We start from the raw sequence: 18892 nt of genomic DNA, 5'->3' as shown, positions 1-18892 counted from the left end.
ATTCTACTTGACTAATAACATGGATGATCATGTAAGAATAGGTAATATCACAAATATACCAAGGATGCCAAAGATCTACGGACTTGCCTTATTAAGCGAGCCCGCGGACTTGCTCTTGATCACCACCGGAATTGATCATTGAGAGTACCTGACCCCACACCATGAAGAGAATCAGATGTATCGGGGACCACGGAGATGGTAATGGGTTGAAACGAAGACAAGTGCGGGCGGCTTGTTCTTCCTGCAGGAAGGGGAAACGCAGATGCCATCACAATCCTGAGAATGAACCTCCGAAGGGATCTACGAGCGAGGTAACGAATGCGCTCACTAGCTCGCTAAGCAGTATTGACTACGTCGACTCTACAATTCATGAGAATGAGCAATCATGTTCGCCTGTTTTTGATTCAGGGTCAACAGCTCTCTTCATTGGGCCTTCCTCAGCAAACCGTCTTCTACTATCTGCATGCATATCTCCCGATATGACGGGAATTGGCATAGAGCTGGATGCGGCGCGACAGCTTCCTTGCTCTCGGATCCTGCGCCCTTCTCTTCAGGATATGAAAGCGCCTGCGTCGGAACGCCGACCGGGCGTCGCCCCAGAATACCTTCCCATGGTGGTAAGAGCAGTGTTGCCATACCTAGAAATCGAGTGTCTTCGAGTCCTACCCCCTCAGCAGGATTTGGATTCGCTTATACAGATTTTCAAGCAAGAAATCCACCCTATTCTACCCATTGTAGACTTTACGACAACAGCACTCGCAGAACCTGTCAACCGCGAGGATGCGGCATCTATCACACTGAGGCAGGCTATTTGTCTAGCTGCTTGCAAGAACACGTCAGCTAAACAATATCTCAATCTCCCAAAATGCGAAAATGGGCCCATTGCCCAGAGGACGCCTCGAGAGTTTGCTGACGCGACTTTTAGCGCTCTCAAAATCGCCTTGGATATCGGTCTTGTCGATAACAGACTGGAGCTTGTTCAAGTCTTAGCCCTGATGACATTACATTCCTACGGTCCCGACGGCGACGATGAAGTATCCCGCTTATGTGGTCAAGCTGTCCATTATGCTTACTCCGCCGGCTTACACTATCCTTCGCGGCCGGAAAGTCCCCTTTCAGAAACTCGACGTATGGAAATACTATGCTCTCTCTTCGCCCTTGACAAAATCATCGCCATGGTCACGGGCCGTCCGACAATAATCCGAAGTAATGAAATATGCTTGCCAGCAGAGAATGATGATACTTTGAGAACTCTTCCACCTGGTCTTCAGCTCTTGTTTTGTCTGTGCCAGAGGCTTGACCGCATCCTCGATCTTTACCGAGCCCGGCCACCCCATGAGATGGAAAAAGAAGAATGCATCTGGGAGACATCTTGGCAGGGGTTCGAAGATCTAGCTAGGGACTGCAATGCTCACACCATGGAGGCGCCCCTCCAAGTAACCCTTGAGCTTCTTTGTCACAGTATGAGCGTCATATCTTATCGGCCACCCAAGGCTTTACCCATTGATCATCAAGCCCCTGAAATCACACCGTCTCCATCAATTCAGAGCTCAAGAATGGGGCAAAAGTACTGTGCCCAACAAGTATGTCTCCTCCTTGAGCAAGAAATAACCATGCTTCCCTTTATACCATATGCAGCATCTCTTTCACTAACGGTCGCTCTACGTACCATACGGACAACCTTCCTGGAAAGCACAAAGCGGATTGCTAAGAAGGACGCAGAGAAGAGCCTACAACTGCTTGATAGGTTAGCAGATATTTATTGGCACGCGGAATCGACGAGTATGGTCGGACGTCGGATTCTTCAAAGTCTTTTATAAGCAAGTAGTATTAGGCATTCGTTGGTTTACTAGGTTGGTGTCTACTCCGTGTTGATTGCTAACATGACTCCGAGTTCGTCTCTCACTGATATTCAATCGTAGGTAGGCATATAGTACATATCCAAACACGACACTTGATAGCTTCTTACCTAGATCATCGTGAGTTTCGGTACATACTAGGCAACGGCTGCTTCTCAAGCTGGTCCTTTGCTTTTTCTATCCACTTTTTTACCCACCTCTTTCTCCTACATACCTAGGTAGTAGGAAGCGCGCGCGATTTCGAGTCCACAGAAATTTGTAGAACTCGAAATAACAGTTTCCTCCAATATTTGGATAGGTCCTACTATTAATAGATCGATTCGAGATCGAAATATGACCTGTTATTATATTTCGATACTCGCGTTTTGATATTATTTCGTGTAACTCACTCCACTTGGAAGGCGGCTATTAAAGGAATGAAGTACGAAGTCTGCGTTACACAACAAAAAGGGGCTTAAAACTTCACCTATACTACTATATACCTATCCGTGAGAGGATATTCTAAGACTATTCAGCGCCTATTTTCAACTAATCCTCGTTGTTTAGGTGGAACTTGTAAGTCTTCTGAATCAATTTTCTTGGGCAAGTTCTTAACTCGTTACCCATGTCTTAACTGCTCAGCTAATCATAGCCTGTAAACTCACCTAGCTAAACGTACTGCATGGCGTTCTCTGGGGCACATGATGCGGGCCAGGTTGCATACGAGACAGGGCAGCAATGCATCAGATGCGGGGCCTCCATGTCCGCCAATCCGACTATGGCGATGTTGGTAAATGGAGCTGGAGACCTCGTAGCCTTTGATCTGGCAAGTCATAAATATGTATAGCCGGCTTTATCTCGATATATTCGCCCTCTTAGCGATGAGTCGTGGAAGCACACTCTCCTTTCAGCGCTGAATTTTAGCACCCAATGAGGCTCGTCAATACTACTACACTTTGCATTGAGCCTCTTAGCGATGCTCAGGTGTCGAAAACCCCTTATGCGATTCTTTCCCATGTGTGGGGCCCTGATGAGATCTTGCTCCATGAGGTGCAAGAGGGCCAAATTGGCATCAAGGATAAGGCGGGATGGAAAAAAATGGCCAACTTCTGTGCCACGGCACGGAAACATGGCTACGACTATGCGTGGATTGATACTTGCTGCATTGACAAGCGCAGCACTGTCGAATTAACCGAAGCAATCAATTCTAACTACAAATACTATTATAACGCCGCGGCATGTTTCATATATCTTGAGGATGTGCAAAAATGGTCTGTTGATAAGGGCGGTGTCGATGGCAGTGAGGACGGTGATAGTAAGATCGATGTTAGTAAGGGCGTGGCGGCAAGGGGTATATTATATCTCTTCTTTTTTCAACTACTAGGACTGTTGTTCGGATGGACTTGTTTGTTGGCCGCTAGGAATCGATACAACAAAATTCGGGATGATAGTAAAGGTCATGTTGTTGTGGCGTCAGCAAGGTCGGAAGTATCGCGAGATATACTCCTTTCTGCGATACGCAACACTCGCTGGCTATCGCGTGGTTGGACATTGCAAGAACTACTGGCGCCTTCACGACGCTGTTTCTTCGCGACCGACTGGTCTGAGATCGATGGTGGAGATGACCTACTCGATACACTGGCCGACGCTACAGGGATTGATAAATCATTGCTGCAAGATAGAGACTTGCTTTCTACTTACTGTGTTGGGGAGCGTATGAGTTGGGCGGCTTTACGAAAAACTAGCAAGGGAGAGGATGTCGCTTATAGCTTGATGGGCTTGTTTGGTGTCTATATGCCTATTATGTACGGCGAAGGAGCTGAAAGTGCCTTCAAAAGGCTGCAGCGCGAAATTATGCAGGCGTCTTTCGACATGACGATTTTTGCGTGGAGAGCCAACTATGAGAGCAGTGGGCTCTTAGCTCGCTCGCCTGCCGATTTTACAAATACACCTTCCCTAGGACTCTGGGCGCCGTGGAGCCTCTCATCTTTCGCAATGACCAACATCGGGATAGCACTTCGGTTAAATATTGTACGGGAACAGCCAACTTCGGGAGACTCATTGGCCAAATACCCTGAGAATTACACGTGCCTTGCAGCATTGCAGTGCGACATCCAAACGCCAATGGGTGAATGTCAGGTCCCCTTAATATACCTAGAACAGGTGGAAGGGACAGGATTCTTTACCAATGGAAGAAAATACAATGCCTACCGTCGAGTTCGATGTTTGGAGTGGAGGACGTTGCCTCCAGAACAAATACGCGACTGTCCCTCCGAGGATATTCTGGTTTTAACAGATGAACAACATCAACTGGTTCGACGTGCTACGGAACGACATATATCCCGACATAAGGTTGAAAGCGGCATAGTACGATCAAGGTAATTATCATCCTGACTGCCTAGTGTGTTAACGAGACTGCAAATACTAACATGATGCTTGCTTGATAGTACATCTAGGCTTTAACTGCCCAAGTCTACGGTATCGTTACCTATCTAATGCAACAAGGTTTGTGGTCCCTTGGAATATGAAGAGTAGAACTCTCCGGGGATTGTCTAATCCGCCATTCAGACAAACACCAGCTCCTAGGCATATTTTACAGACTTGCCCTGAACGCCAATGAACGCTTTTCCGCGGCATTTTAGGGTGCATACAACCAGATACATGTCAAAGGATCTAGAGCACCCCATCTTGTATCATCTTGGTGGGCGATCTAGCAAGCGGCTGTATCGATATGTAGGCTGCGGTATATTTCTGCGCATGGCGGCAAGACCCCTTTTCTGGTACCAAGGAGAAGGAGATCTAAGCTGATCACTTGAAATTTTCTTGGTAACCCCGGAAAGCATATCCAAAAATCGGAATCACGTATGTTACGGACTACCTCGATCCGACGTCCATAAAATTGGAGGGGGCGACCTGTTTCGTTAACGACAAGTTTGCCGCCTTCTGACGATATGAACCCCCTAAGTACTGTCTTCAAGTGCCTGTGCCCCGCCTGGTAGCGGTAATATGGCCTTCTGCCACGACAATACGGAGTTGGTTCGGTGGATGAGAGAGATGGACTGCAATGATGTCTCGCAAAGTTTAGAACAATCAGCGAAGTACGATATATTCATTGTTGGCAACTTGTCATGTTGGAAAACTGGAACTGAAAGAGTAGCTGATGAAGTACCTAACACACTGAGTAGCTCGGCAGCCTCGGCTTACTACGAACAGTCGGTCATCGTAATAGTACTGGATATACATCTAAGCAGGGAGACCGAGATTGAATATAAGTAATACCATAGACTTGGAGTACCTACTTTAGTATCTATCAAAAAAATAACTACCGCATGATATGGACCAGAGTATGTGAATACCTACCTCCTACGGCACCTAGAGAAATAGGAGCAAAATCCATGCTTGTTAAGTGGCTGAGAAGAAAGATCTTCAACAAACGCCTCCTTCAGAAATCGGGGACGATTATTATACGATATCAAGCAACAATTCCTATTCATAATATTAATAGTAGATAGTAATAAAGAAAAGGGGTAGATCAACGTTGGATGAAAACAGTTGAATTTATCCTCCAATGGATTTTATTGGCCGAGATGTCGGTTAAAATCCTCCCTTCCATGACTAATTCGATTACGACAGCACACACTTTAACATAACAGACTGAGGGTTCTATGATGAGAACTAACTCATGCCTACTTCCTCGAAGATTTTCGTTGCAGATAATAAATTTGGATGAGAATAAGACACGAGGGATTTGGCCTGAGCATCATGGCATTGTTGGTAATTGAGTTTTGCCTTACACGGCTCCATATAGACTTGAGTTTCATATGCCTGCATTCGTGAATGTTGTTTGCCTTATAGCCGGACAGCTTCTACAATGGGCAGAGTCAATATTGAAGTTCGTAAAGGCAGGAACAGCGTGGCAGCGCCAGTTCTGGGTTTGATCAACCGAGACTTAGCCGTCTTGCCGGTGCTCTAATAGTTGTATCTAGTGGTCAGTGTCAAATGGTTAGTGGCTATTCTATTAGTGGCTGTCCCCACTTGGCACTGGCGCATTCGTAGGCTAGACCCCTTGGCCTATCACGTATCTCGTAAGTTACCTCGTATAACTTATTAGAAACTCATGCATGTCATCCGTAGACACATTCCATTGAGTTGATATTGTGAATGCCTATTGTATTTTTGCTTTTGCTTTGTCAGTCAATTAATATTGACTGTTGCATTGTCGTACCTTAGACAAGCATACCTGGCACCTTAGTACCTGCATTTATGATTTATTTAATGTATGGAGTACCTACATACAGTACTACCTCAGTTCAAATGATGTTGTATTCAATGTTATCTAATTGAGATACGGACGGACAACAACGTTGTGAAGGTTTAATGTTGTAGTTAATACCCACATGTGCATCCCTTTGCAGACTAACCTTGGGAGTACATATCGACATGAGATCTGATGATAGCGTGGGACATCAACCTTGGAACTCTGATTGACTTGCATCAGCGCACCTACCTTCAAGTGGAGGATAGCACGCCAGCAGTAATATTCCAAGGCTACACAACACTACACTGCCTGGACAGCTGGAGACGTTGTGCGGGAACCTGCAGAAAGTTGTACCATAGTACCATAGTACAGTCCGTACAACGCATGGGTACCTGTGTCACTGATACCTAGATGGGGATAGTCGCTTGACAAGAGATCGGGCTAGTGGCTGATCTAACTGGGGTAGGCTAGAAAGTCGCTTGCAGGTTCCCTCGAATTATGCCGACGCGCCCGTTCTCACCGTTCGAGGCATTGTATTGTTACTATTGTATCGTACCTTACGAGCCCATTCTCCGTTGTGCTTGGCGTAACTCAAGGTTCCAGGTACATACTTTTATAGTTTTTTGTTCTATTTTTCTTCTTTTCCCTATTTTATTATGTAACCCGATTTCCTGTCCTGTTCCAAGCCCGTTGAATCCGTCCAAGCCGTTGGAGCCGTTCAAGCTGTCCTAAACCCACCCAACTTGGCAGCGGTTCCGTGTCAGTTTATCTCTTTCAATAGGTCACACGCCTTCTTTAACTGGGCAGACTAGAAATAATCTGGAATTCCATTCACTAACACACACAAGACCACAAGACTGGACCAATCATTCGTTCATTCATCCTCTCTCGGTTACTGCATTTCCTTTCTTTCCTTACCCAGTACCACCCAATAACTCTTCTTCCACTTACAAACTCTCCATTCTTCTCACTCTATCCCTCCTTCGCTCGACCTCATCCAGCTTCATCTAGCGTCACCAATCCTGACTGTCGCATAATCTCAACTATCGTAAAAACATTCATTCGTTTGGTCCCGAGTCGAAAGCAGAGAAAAAAGAAAACAAAGGAATACCGCGACCATGTCGCAGAATTGAATAATAAGATAAGGACAATAGCCAAGACAACGGGTCTCCCCTCATTCTTTTCCATTTCGCATTCCGTAGAACAACGAATAGACCCTGCCGATCTTTCCGGTTCGACGACTCGCGTTTCCACAGATCTGGTTCATCTTTTTGGGGCCTTGCTAGGTGCAATCTCGACCACCTCCGCGTCGTTGCCACGATCACAATTATATCGAAGTTGGTGTGTTGAGAGGACTACGGCACACGAGCATAGTTGTAGTCGTGACTATCTTGGTTGACTTGTTCGATTCGTTCGCCAATTACGTCTCTACTTTAGTTGGTTGGTCGGTCTATGACGACGGCAAACATTACACAATCATTCGCCTCTTTCGCTGTCCCGTTGTCCCGCTGTCGTGATACCATCGAATAGCATAGCGTCGAGCGCTGCGTGTTTTCCTCCAATCCTACGAGCCGGAGCCTGCTGCTTGTGTTGAATTATTCGCGCCCTACAACGATCCCTACAACATTTGAATAAAAATATCTCGTACCTGAAATATACTGTTACACATCAACCACCTTTTATCATGGGTATGTCTCTTCGTTCTTTGTCCCATACTTGGGCGGGACTCGCTCAGTCTCTCATAGTCTCAACAGAGACTTGAAGTCTTACAATCAACAAGTACTTGTCAACTAACAACCTTCATTAGCGACTCCTGTGACGACCATAGTGCCTTTTGCAAGTCTGCCTTCGTGTGCGGTTAATTGTGGTGCTCTATACGATGCCAACGGTGCTTGTGTACCTCCGGCAGCTCCATCCGGCTCTGAAGCTACCTACGACACATGTTTCTGTGCCTACAACTCACTTCAAGCCTTCAAACAAGGTCCGACAGGGGTGTGCGACAGCAATTGTGACTCCGCTGGGCTCTCAAGTATACAGAGTTGGTTCACCAGTCTATGCAACAAAGCTGCTACTGCTACTGCAACAGCAGCCTCGGCAACAACTACAGGCGCGAGCGCTGCAGGAAGCAACCAAGGTGGTGGCGGGGATTGGTAGGTTTCTGTTAACCTGAGGTGATCTAAGTTGCTCTATAAAACTGACTTCCCTTCCAGGATATCAACACATTGGAAATGGGTTGTCATGATCGTCATCATTGTTGTCGGCATAATAGCCATCTGGGCCGGCGCTTGTATTTGGCGTCGCAAGTACCTCAAGAAGAAGGACCGAATGTACGAACTTGGCAAAGGCCTTCCGAGTAGCGTTGCGGTCAATACGCAAGGGAACCTCGTTGGCACTGGTGCAAGGGATAGCAACTATTCCAATCAGGGCATGTTTATGTCAGGTCCCGGGGGCACTGGTTATGCGGAAAAACCAAAGAAGGAGCGCAAGAGATGGATGGGAAGCCACTGAACATGACCGACATGGCGAATGGTAGAACTGAATCTCTCGCACTTAACCCCGACACTCCTTGCCACCGATGCATCGTATCGTTTACCACATATTTTTATTACGTCGTGTTCTACCATCCTACAATTGTGGGATTATTCCTTTGCATATTTATCGTCGGGTTCAAATTCCGCATCGAGGGCGTTCAAGGACGGAGAAGTGGTGTTATCACGACAATACCAACGTGGGTTTCTTGGTGTCTTTTGAACAATTTAGGCGTGGGAAGTTTTGGATAGACCAAGAAAACAGGCTAGGCAGGATTGGAAGATTTTGATATCACTTTGTTAACCCTTCCTCTTCAAGACAGGAAGGGGCTTTATTTTAAGGGGATGAAAAGCCTGCAACGGGATTGTGTTGGTTCCTGTCTCGCTGGAACGATGGACACGTATATCATGGAGATAAGACTTGTGTCTTGCCTGTACAAATTCCAAATACACGAGCCGAGTGCAAATTCTTCAAGGAGTCTAAATGCTCAGATACCAACCTAGGTACCTAGGCTGATATCGTTGTTCTAACTGCCCGACCTACATACATATGTAGCTTCGAGTTGCTACCGGCCCGGAAGCTTACTTTGACGGATATAGTTGACGTGTCACCGATGATAACGGAAAGATCACTAGATGCTGGCATAGGGATACACGGGTGACAGATACATCTGGAGGTTGCCTGGCTGTTACTTCACTAACTGGTAAACAGGGGGGGCAAATGACCGGACCCCAAATCAACTCAAAGTCAGACTCTTCTATATACCTAGGCACCTACGACGTGGGGGCGGTATTGTAGACTACTGAAGGCGTAAAACACATATACATACTTATGTAAGTGTATCTACTGCTTACCCAGTTTACCCATCAACCTACATATGTGTGTACTACCCTCGCAGGGGCATTGATGTATGTGATACATATGTGTCACTGAACGTGCATCTAGCACAGCATATACAGTACATGGCTAGTTTACATAGGTATACGACAAATACTAACTAGGTAAGTACAGTACGATCTTCATGGTAATGATGGATGACGCCATCCTGCCCACCAGCGTACCTACCTACCTACCTACCTAGGTATGTGGTACCTGAGAATATAGGTAGGTAGTGTAAAATCAGAACCTGGCGAAAGGTCTTCAAACTTCTGTAAGAGAGAGAGAGAGAGAGAGAGAGTTGGCTCGAATGTACGTAATGTTTGATGTGACAAGAACGGAACGGGGGGCTCTTGAACCTACGTACCTAGGTAGGTATCTATTGTTATGATATAGAGTTCCAAGGTAATGAATGAACTTGATGATAACCTTAAAAGTGCGCGTGACTAGTCCCGGATATCTTAAACTTAGGTGGTTGTATACCTCAACCAGGGGGGAAACATGAAGGAGGGAAACAGTGGGGGTCTCGGGGGGTCTCGGGGGAGGCTAAGGGGTGGGGGCCCGTTTCCCATCACACTACCCAGAAGTGAAGGTGCTTACTGAAGCTATGTATATACCTATTTTCCATACCATAAAAAATCCCAACCCAACGTTACATTCTTCACTCTTGAAGGGTGATGTGACGGACAGTTGAGTGTTGAGTATTCGCGTTATACTCTCCGCCCTCATTCGCCATTCGCCTTGCCTCTTCCGCTGTCTAGGAATTCGTAAATCTGATAAGAGATAGATAGCTATAGGTTGGTAGGTAGGTAACTAAGTTACTCTTCCCCACGGACTAGACTTACACATTGTAAATAAATATATTAAAAAAACAAAAAACAACGACAGCATTGAACTTAATTATCAAGGTCCGCCAATACATTAAAACTACTAAGGTAACCTACAGTACCTGATCCATGCTGGGAGAAAGTAGCTCGGAATGGGTTGAGTAGGTACTTATAAGTTCCTACTTAAATATCTAGGTGGGTATCTAGAGTATCAAGTAAAAAGGTGTAAAAGAAAGGGGGGTCTAACGAATTGGATTCCAGGCGTCCCTCCAAGGTTGAGGGGCCTAGGCAAGTAAAGGCACCAAACGTGGACAACAAGAAACCTCGTATTTGCTTCTTCATAACATGTATTCTCTGTCTGTCTCTCTGTGTATTTATCTACCTAGTTGCGTGTATAGCAAGGTTCATATCTCTTCATAATCATCAAAACGAACTATTTATATGCTTTTCTCATCACACTTCTTCTGCTTCTTTATCTACACCCATCTACTTCTGCTATCATTACGCAGTCATGTAGGAAGGTTACTTCATCCCGTACTCAGCCGCATCCATGTACAAGTCAATAAGACACCCGGCACTCCACGCTTGCGTGGGACTCGAGTCGCCGCAGAATTGGCCATCCTTCTGCGTGAGTTCCGTTAATCCTGCCCACCAATTCTTTTCAATCATCTCTTTGCACCCCCCCAGGCGCCTCGTGACTTGCTGGAATGCCTCTACCCGGCCTTCCTGTGAATCTCTTCTCTTGAGATCGAACTTGAGGAGGGCACGCAGGAAGAAGCCCGTAGGCCAAAGCCACTCGGGTCCTTGGTGGTAGTTCCGCCCCTTGGACGTCGCGAAGTCGGTCGAGTCTTCACTGTTGATGTAGTAAGGCCGATAATTCATGTCGATCGGGTCTAGCGTCGCCATTCCAGTCGGTCCACGTAGGGCTTGGTCCGCAATAACGAGAGCACCCATGGCGTGAGTGGCATCAAATAGATCGGGAGCCACCGTCATGGCAATGGTGAAGTTGGGTCGGAGTTGGTAGTCTTCATATTCCTTTCCGGAGCGGTAGAGGTCCTTGTAGATACCACGCCGGTTGAGGACGCTCGGGTTAACATCATATAGCGAATCCTCTGCCTCATCCGTTGGCACGTAGTAGCTGCGCTCAAAGTTTGACTCGAGTAGGTCTGCCCAGGCTGAGAATGTGATTTCAGACTTGTCTGATTTGGTCACGCCCTTGTGCGGATAGTGACCGTCGGCATTGAGCTTGGCTAACCATCGGAGGGTACTATAGAGTAGGCCAGTGATCTCAATAGCGGCACCATCACGTGGAGTACCCGGGATGCCCTTGGACCCAGCACGCTCACTCTCTCCCATCTTGTCCATCCACGTACCGCAGTTGAACTGATTACCACCAAAAATTATACCATTCGACCAGTCGACGTTGACTTCAATGTTGAAACCTTCATCGCGCATCTGAGAGTCAATGGTTGGCCCTGCGTTCGCTTCACGGAACTTCAACCCAGTGGCGTGTCGTTGCATAGCTTCTTGGATAACCTCTTGGATTGTGCTTTCCGTCGAATACGCTCTCGGGTCCTCCGAGTCGAACCAGATATCATCATAGGGTAAGAATCGCCGTTTGACTTTTCTGTTCAGGAGGCTTAACCCATCTGATGCATACTTGGTGTAGTCTTGAATGCATTGTAGGAAGAACCAAATGGAATCTCGGCTGTTGTATCGCGGAAGATTCCCACTGCCAAGAAGGTTGGGGATCATGCCATGCTTGAGAACGCTGGCAAACGCAAAAATGTGCTCCGCAGCTTCTTCAAACCTGCCGGTTCCAAGGTAGAGACCGCGAAGGGAGATGAAGACGTCACGACCCCAGCATCGCGCCCATTCTACAGCAAAGTGTGGTAGTCCAGCAGCTAGCGAGGGGACGAGCTTCTTGGGCCAGAGTGAAGCGGACTTTACTAAGCCCGTCATTTGAACACTGACCAAGCCCAAGCTCTGAAGGAACCATTGACCGGTTTGTATCTTCTCATTCATGAGCTCCAACCCTCTCGCCCAGGCAGCCTTATAGGCGGTTCGTATCACAAGCGTGAAGTAGCGTGGTAGAAGGAAGTTGGGAATGCCACGGATCGCATCGAAACGCTCCTTGAGCCAAGCTGCTATCCCTCCAAGGCGAGAAAACCCAGCCTGCTGACTTATTCTCTCCAGCCGTCCCACGGTATAGTCCAGAGCCCATTGACCATCACGAAGGTTTTGGCAGAGTGGATGGGCCAAATTATTTTCCTTAATGATGTCTTTCAAAAGACTCCACCAGCCCTGGAGACCTGCGTACACAATCTTGCCATGGCCCGGAATGTCGTAGGTGCCATCTTTGCCACCACTCCCATCAAGCTCTTCGGCCTCGCAACGGTACAGCAAAAAGTTGAGGTCGACCAAATCTAGTTCAACCATGGCCTCCTTGGCTCCGGATGTCACGTAGGTATCTAAACCCGATGAATGCTCGGCTGCTGGAATCCAGGTTTCGAACAAGGCGATGCTTCCAGGGGGAAACTTCTCACGCACAGTGATAACTGTCTCGTCAGACTTGACTTCCAATCGAATACCTGGCAGATCAAGCACACGACTCGGGAGACCCCGTAGATATTTCTTATCGTTCTCGACTTCTTGCTTAGCTTCGTCATTCGCGTCAACCTCCAGCATCCAGCTTCCTAGGTGTCGCGCCTTGGTGCCGCTAAGGTGTACGGGACTGAATGTACCACGGCTATCTCCGTAGCCGGGATATGCAGTATGTGCAATGAGGAAGTATCCTTTCCTCGACTCGGGATGCACTCTGTGTACTGTGACATATTGATCTTCGTGATGGATGTGGGTTTCGTCATACCCATCCTTCCCCATTAGAGTGTGAATTTGGTTGAGTAGCTTCTTGATGCCGCCGATGCCACCTTTTCCACCGCCAACTTTGATCTCCTTGGCGACGGATGATTCAGACGTATACAGCCTGGTCTCGTTCACAAGGTCGACCAGCTTGGGGTATATTTCGTCGTAACCCATGACGCTTCCGGTAGCGCTAGCACACATACACACCAACGCAGCGTTTGGTAATGTATCTCGAGCATCTCTCTTTTGTGCCGGAACCTCGTTATCGTGAGTGCAATCCATAAAGAGAGCCTGCACCGGAGCGGGCTTAATGGTGCGGATGACTTCTCGCGCAGAACTGCCATTCAACCCAGGACTGGCAAACCCAGGACTGGTAGGAGCACTTCCAAGGGGGGTTTTGGAAATCTCATCCACCTCAAAACTGCCGATAGGGCGTCCACCATGACGGTGTACCAATCTGCTGAGTTCGGCTGTGCTCCAAGCCTGCATGGCTTCTCTGATCAACGAGCTCAAGCCTAGCCTCTTCACGAAGACATAGTCCATCTCCTCCGATCCGGTGAAAAGTTCTGCCACCACGTAAAGGTTGGGCCGAACACGGCGAGCCTCATCAAGGATGTGTTCTGCGACGTGAATAGGGGTAGAGTGACAGTTGTCGATGCGGAAGCCAGCAAAGTACTTTGCAAGCATTCGTGCATACTTAGTCATGTATTCCCAGAGAAATGGGCTGTCCTTGGGACTGCTTCCGTAGCGAAGCTTGACGCAGTCGCCCCAGACAATTACTTCGCGCCGTAGATAAACGCGCGACTGAGGACCAGCATTGTCCACCAGCGCGTTTCCGGCCCACACCCATCCATTATTGACGAGAACCAAGTCTTCGGGTTTGAATTTATCAGAAGCCTCTGACTTATTCAGGCGAGTGAAATAGGTTTCGATTAGAGGGTTTGCTTGATTAATAGGGCCCATCTTTGGGCCATGCTCATCAAGACGGGTATACTTGATCCTATTGAACAACTGCTGGAGGATTTCTCCAATCTCCTTGTCGTACTCCTCGTAAAAGCGAACATTGACAACGTCAAGTATCTGGGTTAGCTTAGTTCGAATAGCCGCCTCATCCGCCTCGCCCCGGTACTTCCCAAACAAAGTAACTATTAAACTAGCTGCAACATTAGGGTCAACGCGCCGTCGGAATCGTTCACCAAGTCTGTCGTTCCCAGCCAGGCCCTTCTCAATTAGATACAAAGCTTGATGTTCCACATCAACATCCCTGAGCTTATCAAGCTCATCACTTGTAGACCCCTCGGGTACAGTTTGCTTCCCAGCAGCCCATGATTCCATGGCAGCATCAACATCCCTCTCCGTATCAATGGTGTAGTACTCCCACAGACGAATTTCCGAAATCACATGCTTCTTGATGCCATCCATGATCTTGATAAGATCGTCGGTAGTTTCAAGGTCTGTAGGGTAGCCAAGCTCCTCCAACTTGGAGCTTAGGAGCAAAAGCTGGGTGTCGAGGGCGTAGGCTGACTCTAGCCACGGCGCCGTGGTCAGATTGTACCCTGCTTCTGGATGCTCCAATAGCCACCCACTATTGTTGGCGGTATGGTTGAGAACTATGTCAGTCAGACTCAGGAGAGAATGTTCCCGCTCCAGACTATCCACCATTTTCTGTACGTCCTTCTCTCCCTGAGGAAAGCATTCGGGGTCCCACCCAAGCTGATTATATAAACTATACGGGGAATTTGAAGCTCCACGAATCTGTAAAGGGGTGAAATGAATCATATTATAACCACGACCACTAATACCTCTCAGATGCTTCTCCCAGTCAGATGGGTACTTTCCCATGAACTTGCTGATGACAGAAAATACGGACAGTGCCGAAAGAGGCAACGGACGACTATCTAATGACAACCTAGGGGCAACATCGATATAGTACAGCGGTGTCTTTTTGGACGCAGAGGGCGTGTCAGATTTAGAGGTAGTGGACAAGCTAGGTAACTCGGCGTATGTAGTATAAAACGCAAAAGCACCAGCTTCATAGATGGGGATCGATATCTCAATCGTTCTGTTGAAATCGGGATTCAACCTAGAAAAGCGGTTAGTAAGCCAACATGTTCTGATACCCTCAAACCCCCTATGTAGTATGAATAGGCCGGGTTTCACTTACTTGTACTGGCGGAACTGATCTCTGCGAAACTCGGATCCTTGTTCCGGAATGTTGACCCATAAACTGCCCTGCCGACATATCGACGAAGTACCCTCGATCGTAAACCGTATCGTTACATGCTCCTTCGATCTCGGTGCCAAGTAGATATATTCCCCCGCAACATCAGGAGCACCATCATCCTTCAAAGGCAGTATATAGACCTCATTCGAGGTCACTGTCCAGGGGACCATGTCTACTCCTTCAGATGGTACAAATCAAGTAGGTTAGGTAGGGCAGTCGAGTACAATAGAGTAGGCAATGTAAGATTGACGGGGAAAACTAACACAAGGAAAAGAGTATTGAAGACAAAGGAAAAGAAGGAAAGGAAAAGGGAAAAAACAAAAGGAAGAAAATAGTTAAGGAGTGGACAGGGTAGCTACATATGTAGGTATGTACCCAAACTAGAGATGTAGGTACTGGAGTACCTAGTACACATCGGGATAGACCAGACTGTCTGACCAGTTGAAGAGGGCAAGTGTACTCCGATGTCTGTGTATGGATGTTGAACATTGAAGTGAGTAAGTGTAAGGTGCCTACTGGTACCTAACGCATATAGGTACTATGTACATATGTATGTACATATGTAGCTCTTTCTTGCAGTTCGTTAGGTCGATGTCGGTAGTACATATGTACCTAGTATATTCGTAGGCAGGTACGTTTACGTAGCTCACGCACACTTCAATGTTTCAATATCGATTGCAGTGCTGAATGTTCCATCGGCAGGGCGGGGTTGGTTCTTGTACCAATGACGTAATGATCTGGCATGCACCCATGCCTTATCGTGGATACCGGTGGGTACGGTAATGGACCAATAAAAAAGGACAAATCTGCTGACTTGATGCAGTTAAATGGGATCAAATTGGATCGACTGGTCTAGACCTGGTGTTTACCCTAAATACACCCGGGGTTCTCCAGAATCGTTGAGCCACAGCATGGCCAGCGGTCTTCCTTGACCACAGGAGTATCTTCTAAAGTCCATTGGTTTCGCTTAACGACCTCTACGAACAACAGCCATTCGGAAGTATGATCTAGATTAAAAAAAAATTAAACGCGTTAGCAATCTGACTTTTGTTTTTCTTTTTTTAATTGTAAACTCCTTCCTTGGATCTTATACTCACGTCGTATTCGAGGACAATCTCCTGGGTCTTCTGCCCGCAGGTCAAATAGGTCGCGACAAAATCGACAACTAACCATGAGAGGAGGAAGTCGGGGAGGAAGTGGAGGAGCAGCAGCAGCCGTAGTACTGCTAACACTTTTCGTTGTATCTTCACCATTGGATTTATCTTCACCCTTGGATTTATCTTCACCCTTGGATTTATCTTCACCCTTCGAACTGGACTTCTTGCTCTCATAAGCTTCTCGCTTAACGAGGGGAAGTTCACGTGGATCAAGTGTAGGGCTGGGTTGCCAATCGTCGAGCTCCGGAGCCTTTCCCTTCTTGTATGGAGCTCCTCGCCAAGGAGTAATGGTCTTTGGCCCAGTATTCTTCGTTCCATCAGGCTTCGCTTGAGAAATCTTCCTGCGCTCAGTGGCCTGTTTTGTGCTGCTAGAAGGGGTAGGTGCTAGCAAAGCAGGACGTCTCCGTCCTGAATTTGCTGGACTGCTCACGGGACTTCGCGGCCTTGAACTTGGAGGCTCCTGAGGAGTTCGCTTCGGAGCATTTCTATAATACGTGGGATCACGTCTCAAAAATGAAGAAGGCCTACTATATGCAGGAGAATCAGATGAAGATCCATCATCTGAAGCTGTGGGGCTTCGGGCGCGACGCGATAAAGGTCGGATATATGAACGTTGAGGGCTCGAAACATGACGGCTGGAGGGTTTAGAGCCCGAAACATGGCGCTTTGAAGGAGGTGTTGGAGAAGATTTCAAAGGAGAAGCCTGTAGATTTGAAATATCTCCATGAGCTCGTTTGGGATGTCGAATCTCCTGTCGAGCTTTATTGGGATAGGAATCATTTAGACGAGAAATTCTGCGTCGCCTGGGAGAAGAGTGTGGCGGACGTGGTGCGGGTGAAGGTGAAGGTGATTGGTTGCGAGAGGCCTGATAAGTAGTCAATGAAGAAGCCTCGCCGTCTCTGGATTTCATGCCTTCTGGAATTCCAGCAGTCTGTGGCGGCGTGCTTGTGCGATTGATGTACGGCAGAAAGCTGTCATTTCCTGTTCCTCTTCGGCGTGCCAGAAGGCCATCCATCGTATCTGGCATAGGCCTGACATTGCTCAAATCTGGTGTAGCCGGTCTGTTATCAGGCGACCTTCTACGATCATTCGCTCTTCGAAGTCGACGACGACGAAGCGAGTTCGTGCTATCGCCAGACGCCGAAGACTCCACGCGTCCAACCCTGTGTGGACCTTTCTTCTTTCTTGGAGACATGATCAATCAATAAATATCTTCAGAAAACTCAAGGTTAACGTGAAGAAAAAAGAATGAAAAGATATAAGTACTGGTGAACCAATACTTGACGGTTGTGAAGGAAATTTCTAAGCCGGAGGAAGAACTGAGAAGGAATTTTTTTAAAATGGCAGAGTGCAAGGCAGAAATATAAATAAACAGACACAAGTTGGGACCTAACCTTAGGAATCAGGCGTTCGTAAGTAATATTCTTTCCGCCTTCGTCGGCACTGTTTAAGAAGTATCCACATAGTTATGGGGTCCTAAGGCGAAAGGAATCGGGGCATGAACGAAAGCATACGGGGGACTAGCTAGGGGAAAAGTAGCGCCTCAGGTATCCATGGATATTCTCATATGAGATATGGCTGAACAGTGTTCCTCAACTCTTGACCGCCTCCTTATGGCAGCTAAGCGATCTGATCACGAGCTATCACGAGTTATCACTCAAGACATTTCTCAATGAAGCTAACTAGGTAGTCTACGATTATACATAGCCAAATGATACTACGAATCCTTTCTATAAGGTAGAAGAAACGTGGAGCCTGACTTGGACAGGAGAGGGCAGTGAACCGTGTGAACTGTATACAAAGGAGCATCTAAGCGGTAAGGGGGCAAGGCTCATGATATTTCTAGATTCTTAACTCACCTAAAACCACACTATGCTATATCACTGTATTTTCCCCCTATTTGTGTACCTTCTCCTAAATCCTTTAAGAGCCACCATACATTTTTTCCCAATATATATACTTACATGGTGCGTAGGTAATCTCAATATATATGTACTTATACTGCTGCAAAGTGTCGTTATCCAGACTCTTTCCATAATAATAACTTTGCTTACCACACGGTGCGACATGTTAATTTAGGCCCTGCTACCCGCCGAGTTTGCTGCCTAAGGCGAAGTACAGTGTATTATGTATTTTTATGGGAAAAGAATAACCGATAAACCCGGCGTGAAAGGGACAATTAACACGGCCATGGCATGCAAGTGTTAACAGAAAACTAGAGGATAGCTTAGACAGGTTGAGCTATACTAACATCAGCAGGCCATCCCCTTCTCACTCCTTTATTTGTATATGAATGTATGTGTTTTTTTTCTCCGAGT

At 47.1% G+C, this 18892-nt stretch overlaps 5 protein-coding genes across 5 annotated transcripts; 3 read left to right on the top strand and 2 right to left on the bottom strand.

Moving 5' to 3' along the window:
* The first annotated feature begins 5 nt into the window (after positions 1-5).
* On the top strand, positions 6-2472 carry GGS25DRAFT_12656 (uncharacterized protein). Its single transcript, XM_049256188.1, has one exon. The coding sequence runs from the start codon at positions 162-164 to the stop codon at positions 1818-1820; it is 1659 nt and encodes a 552-aa protein (XP_049121062.1). The 5' UTR covers positions 6-161; the 3' UTR covers positions 1821-2472.
* GGS25DRAFT_12641 (HET-domain-containing protein) lies at positions 2249-4604 on the top strand. The gene is made up of 4 exons (XM_049256187.1): positions 2249-2414; positions 2508-4216; positions 4286-4343; positions 4407-4604. The coding sequence occupies exons 2-3, from the start codon at positions 2769-2771 to the stop codon at positions 4299-4301; spliced, it is 1464 nt and encodes a 487-aa protein (XP_049121061.1). The 5' UTR covers positions 2249-2414; positions 2508-2768; the 3' UTR covers positions 4302-4343; positions 4407-4604.
* A 2928-nt stretch (positions 4605-7532) lies between these two features.
* Positions 7533-8808, top strand: GGS25DRAFT_12596 (uncharacterized protein). The gene is made up of 4 exons (XM_049256183.1): positions 7533-7784; positions 7904-8246; positions 8307-8615; positions 8658-8808. Exons 1-3 carry the CDS (start codon positions 7781-7783, stop codon positions 8602-8604), a joined length of 645 nt encoding a protein of 214 aa, XP_049121060.1. The 5' UTR covers positions 7533-7780; the 3' UTR covers positions 8605-8615; positions 8658-8808.
* A 1849-nt stretch (positions 8809-10657) lies between these two features.
* Positions 10658-16084, bottom strand: GGS25DRAFT_468582 (glycoside hydrolase family 13 protein). The gene is made up of 2 exons (XM_049259085.1): positions 15358-16084; positions 10658-15276 (listed from the first exon to the last, which is right to left on the bottom strand). Exons 1-2 carry the CDS (start codon positions 15585-15587, stop codon positions 10851-10853), a joined length of 4656 nt encoding a protein of 1551 aa, XP_049121059.1. The 5' UTR covers positions 15588-16084; the 3' UTR covers positions 10658-10850.
* A 216-nt stretch (positions 16085-16300) lies between these two features.
* On the bottom strand, positions 16301-18470 carry GGS25DRAFT_468581 (uncharacterized protein). Its single transcript, XM_049259084.1, has one exon. It carries the CDS (start codon positions 17767-17769, stop codon positions 16450-16452), a length of 1320 nt encoding a protein of 439 aa, XP_049121058.1. The 5' UTR covers positions 17770-18470; the 3' UTR covers positions 16301-16449.
* Between the last annotated feature and the right edge of the window lie 422 nt (positions 18471-18892).

The sequence above is a fragment of the Hypoxylon fragiforme genome, assembly GCF_022984875.1.
Source record: "Hypoxylon fragiforme strain CBS 206.31 chromosome Unknown GGS25scaffold_1, whole genome shotgun sequence".
Taxonomy (NCBI): Eukaryota; Fungi; Ascomycota; class Sordariomycetes; order Xylariales; family Hypoxylaceae; genus Hypoxylon; species Hypoxylon fragiforme.
This window is presented reverse-complemented; position numbering and strand designations above follow the sequence as displayed.

Excerpts from the sequence above, each read along its gene's own strand:
- GGS25DRAFT_12596 (XM_049256183.1), top strand. Across the intron at positions 8,247-8,306 it reads CAAGGTGGTGGCGGGGATTG|GATATCAACACATTGGAAAT; the intron begins GTAGGTTTCTGT and ends CTTCCCTTCCAG.
- GGS25DRAFT_12656 (XM_049256188.1), top strand. The coding sequence starts at position 162 with ATGAAGAGAATCAGATGTATCGGGGACCACGGAGATGGTAATGGGTTG.
- GGS25DRAFT_468582 (XM_049259085.1), bottom strand. The coding sequence starts at position 15,587 with ATGGTCCCCTGGACAGTGACCTCGAATGAGGTCTATATACTGCCTTTG. Across the intron at positions 15,277-15,357 it reads GATCAGTTCCGCCAGTACAA|GTTGAATCCCGATTTCAACA; the intron begins GTAAGTGAAACC and ends CCGCTTTTCTAG.
- GGS25DRAFT_12641 (XM_049256187.1), top strand. The coding sequence starts at position 2,769 with ATGAGGCTCGTCAATACTACTACACTTTGCATTGAGCCTCTTAGCGAT.
- GGS25DRAFT_468581 (XM_049259084.1), bottom strand. The coding sequence starts at position 17,769 with ATGTCTCCAAGAAAGAAGAAAGGTCCACACAGGGTTGGACGCGTGGAG.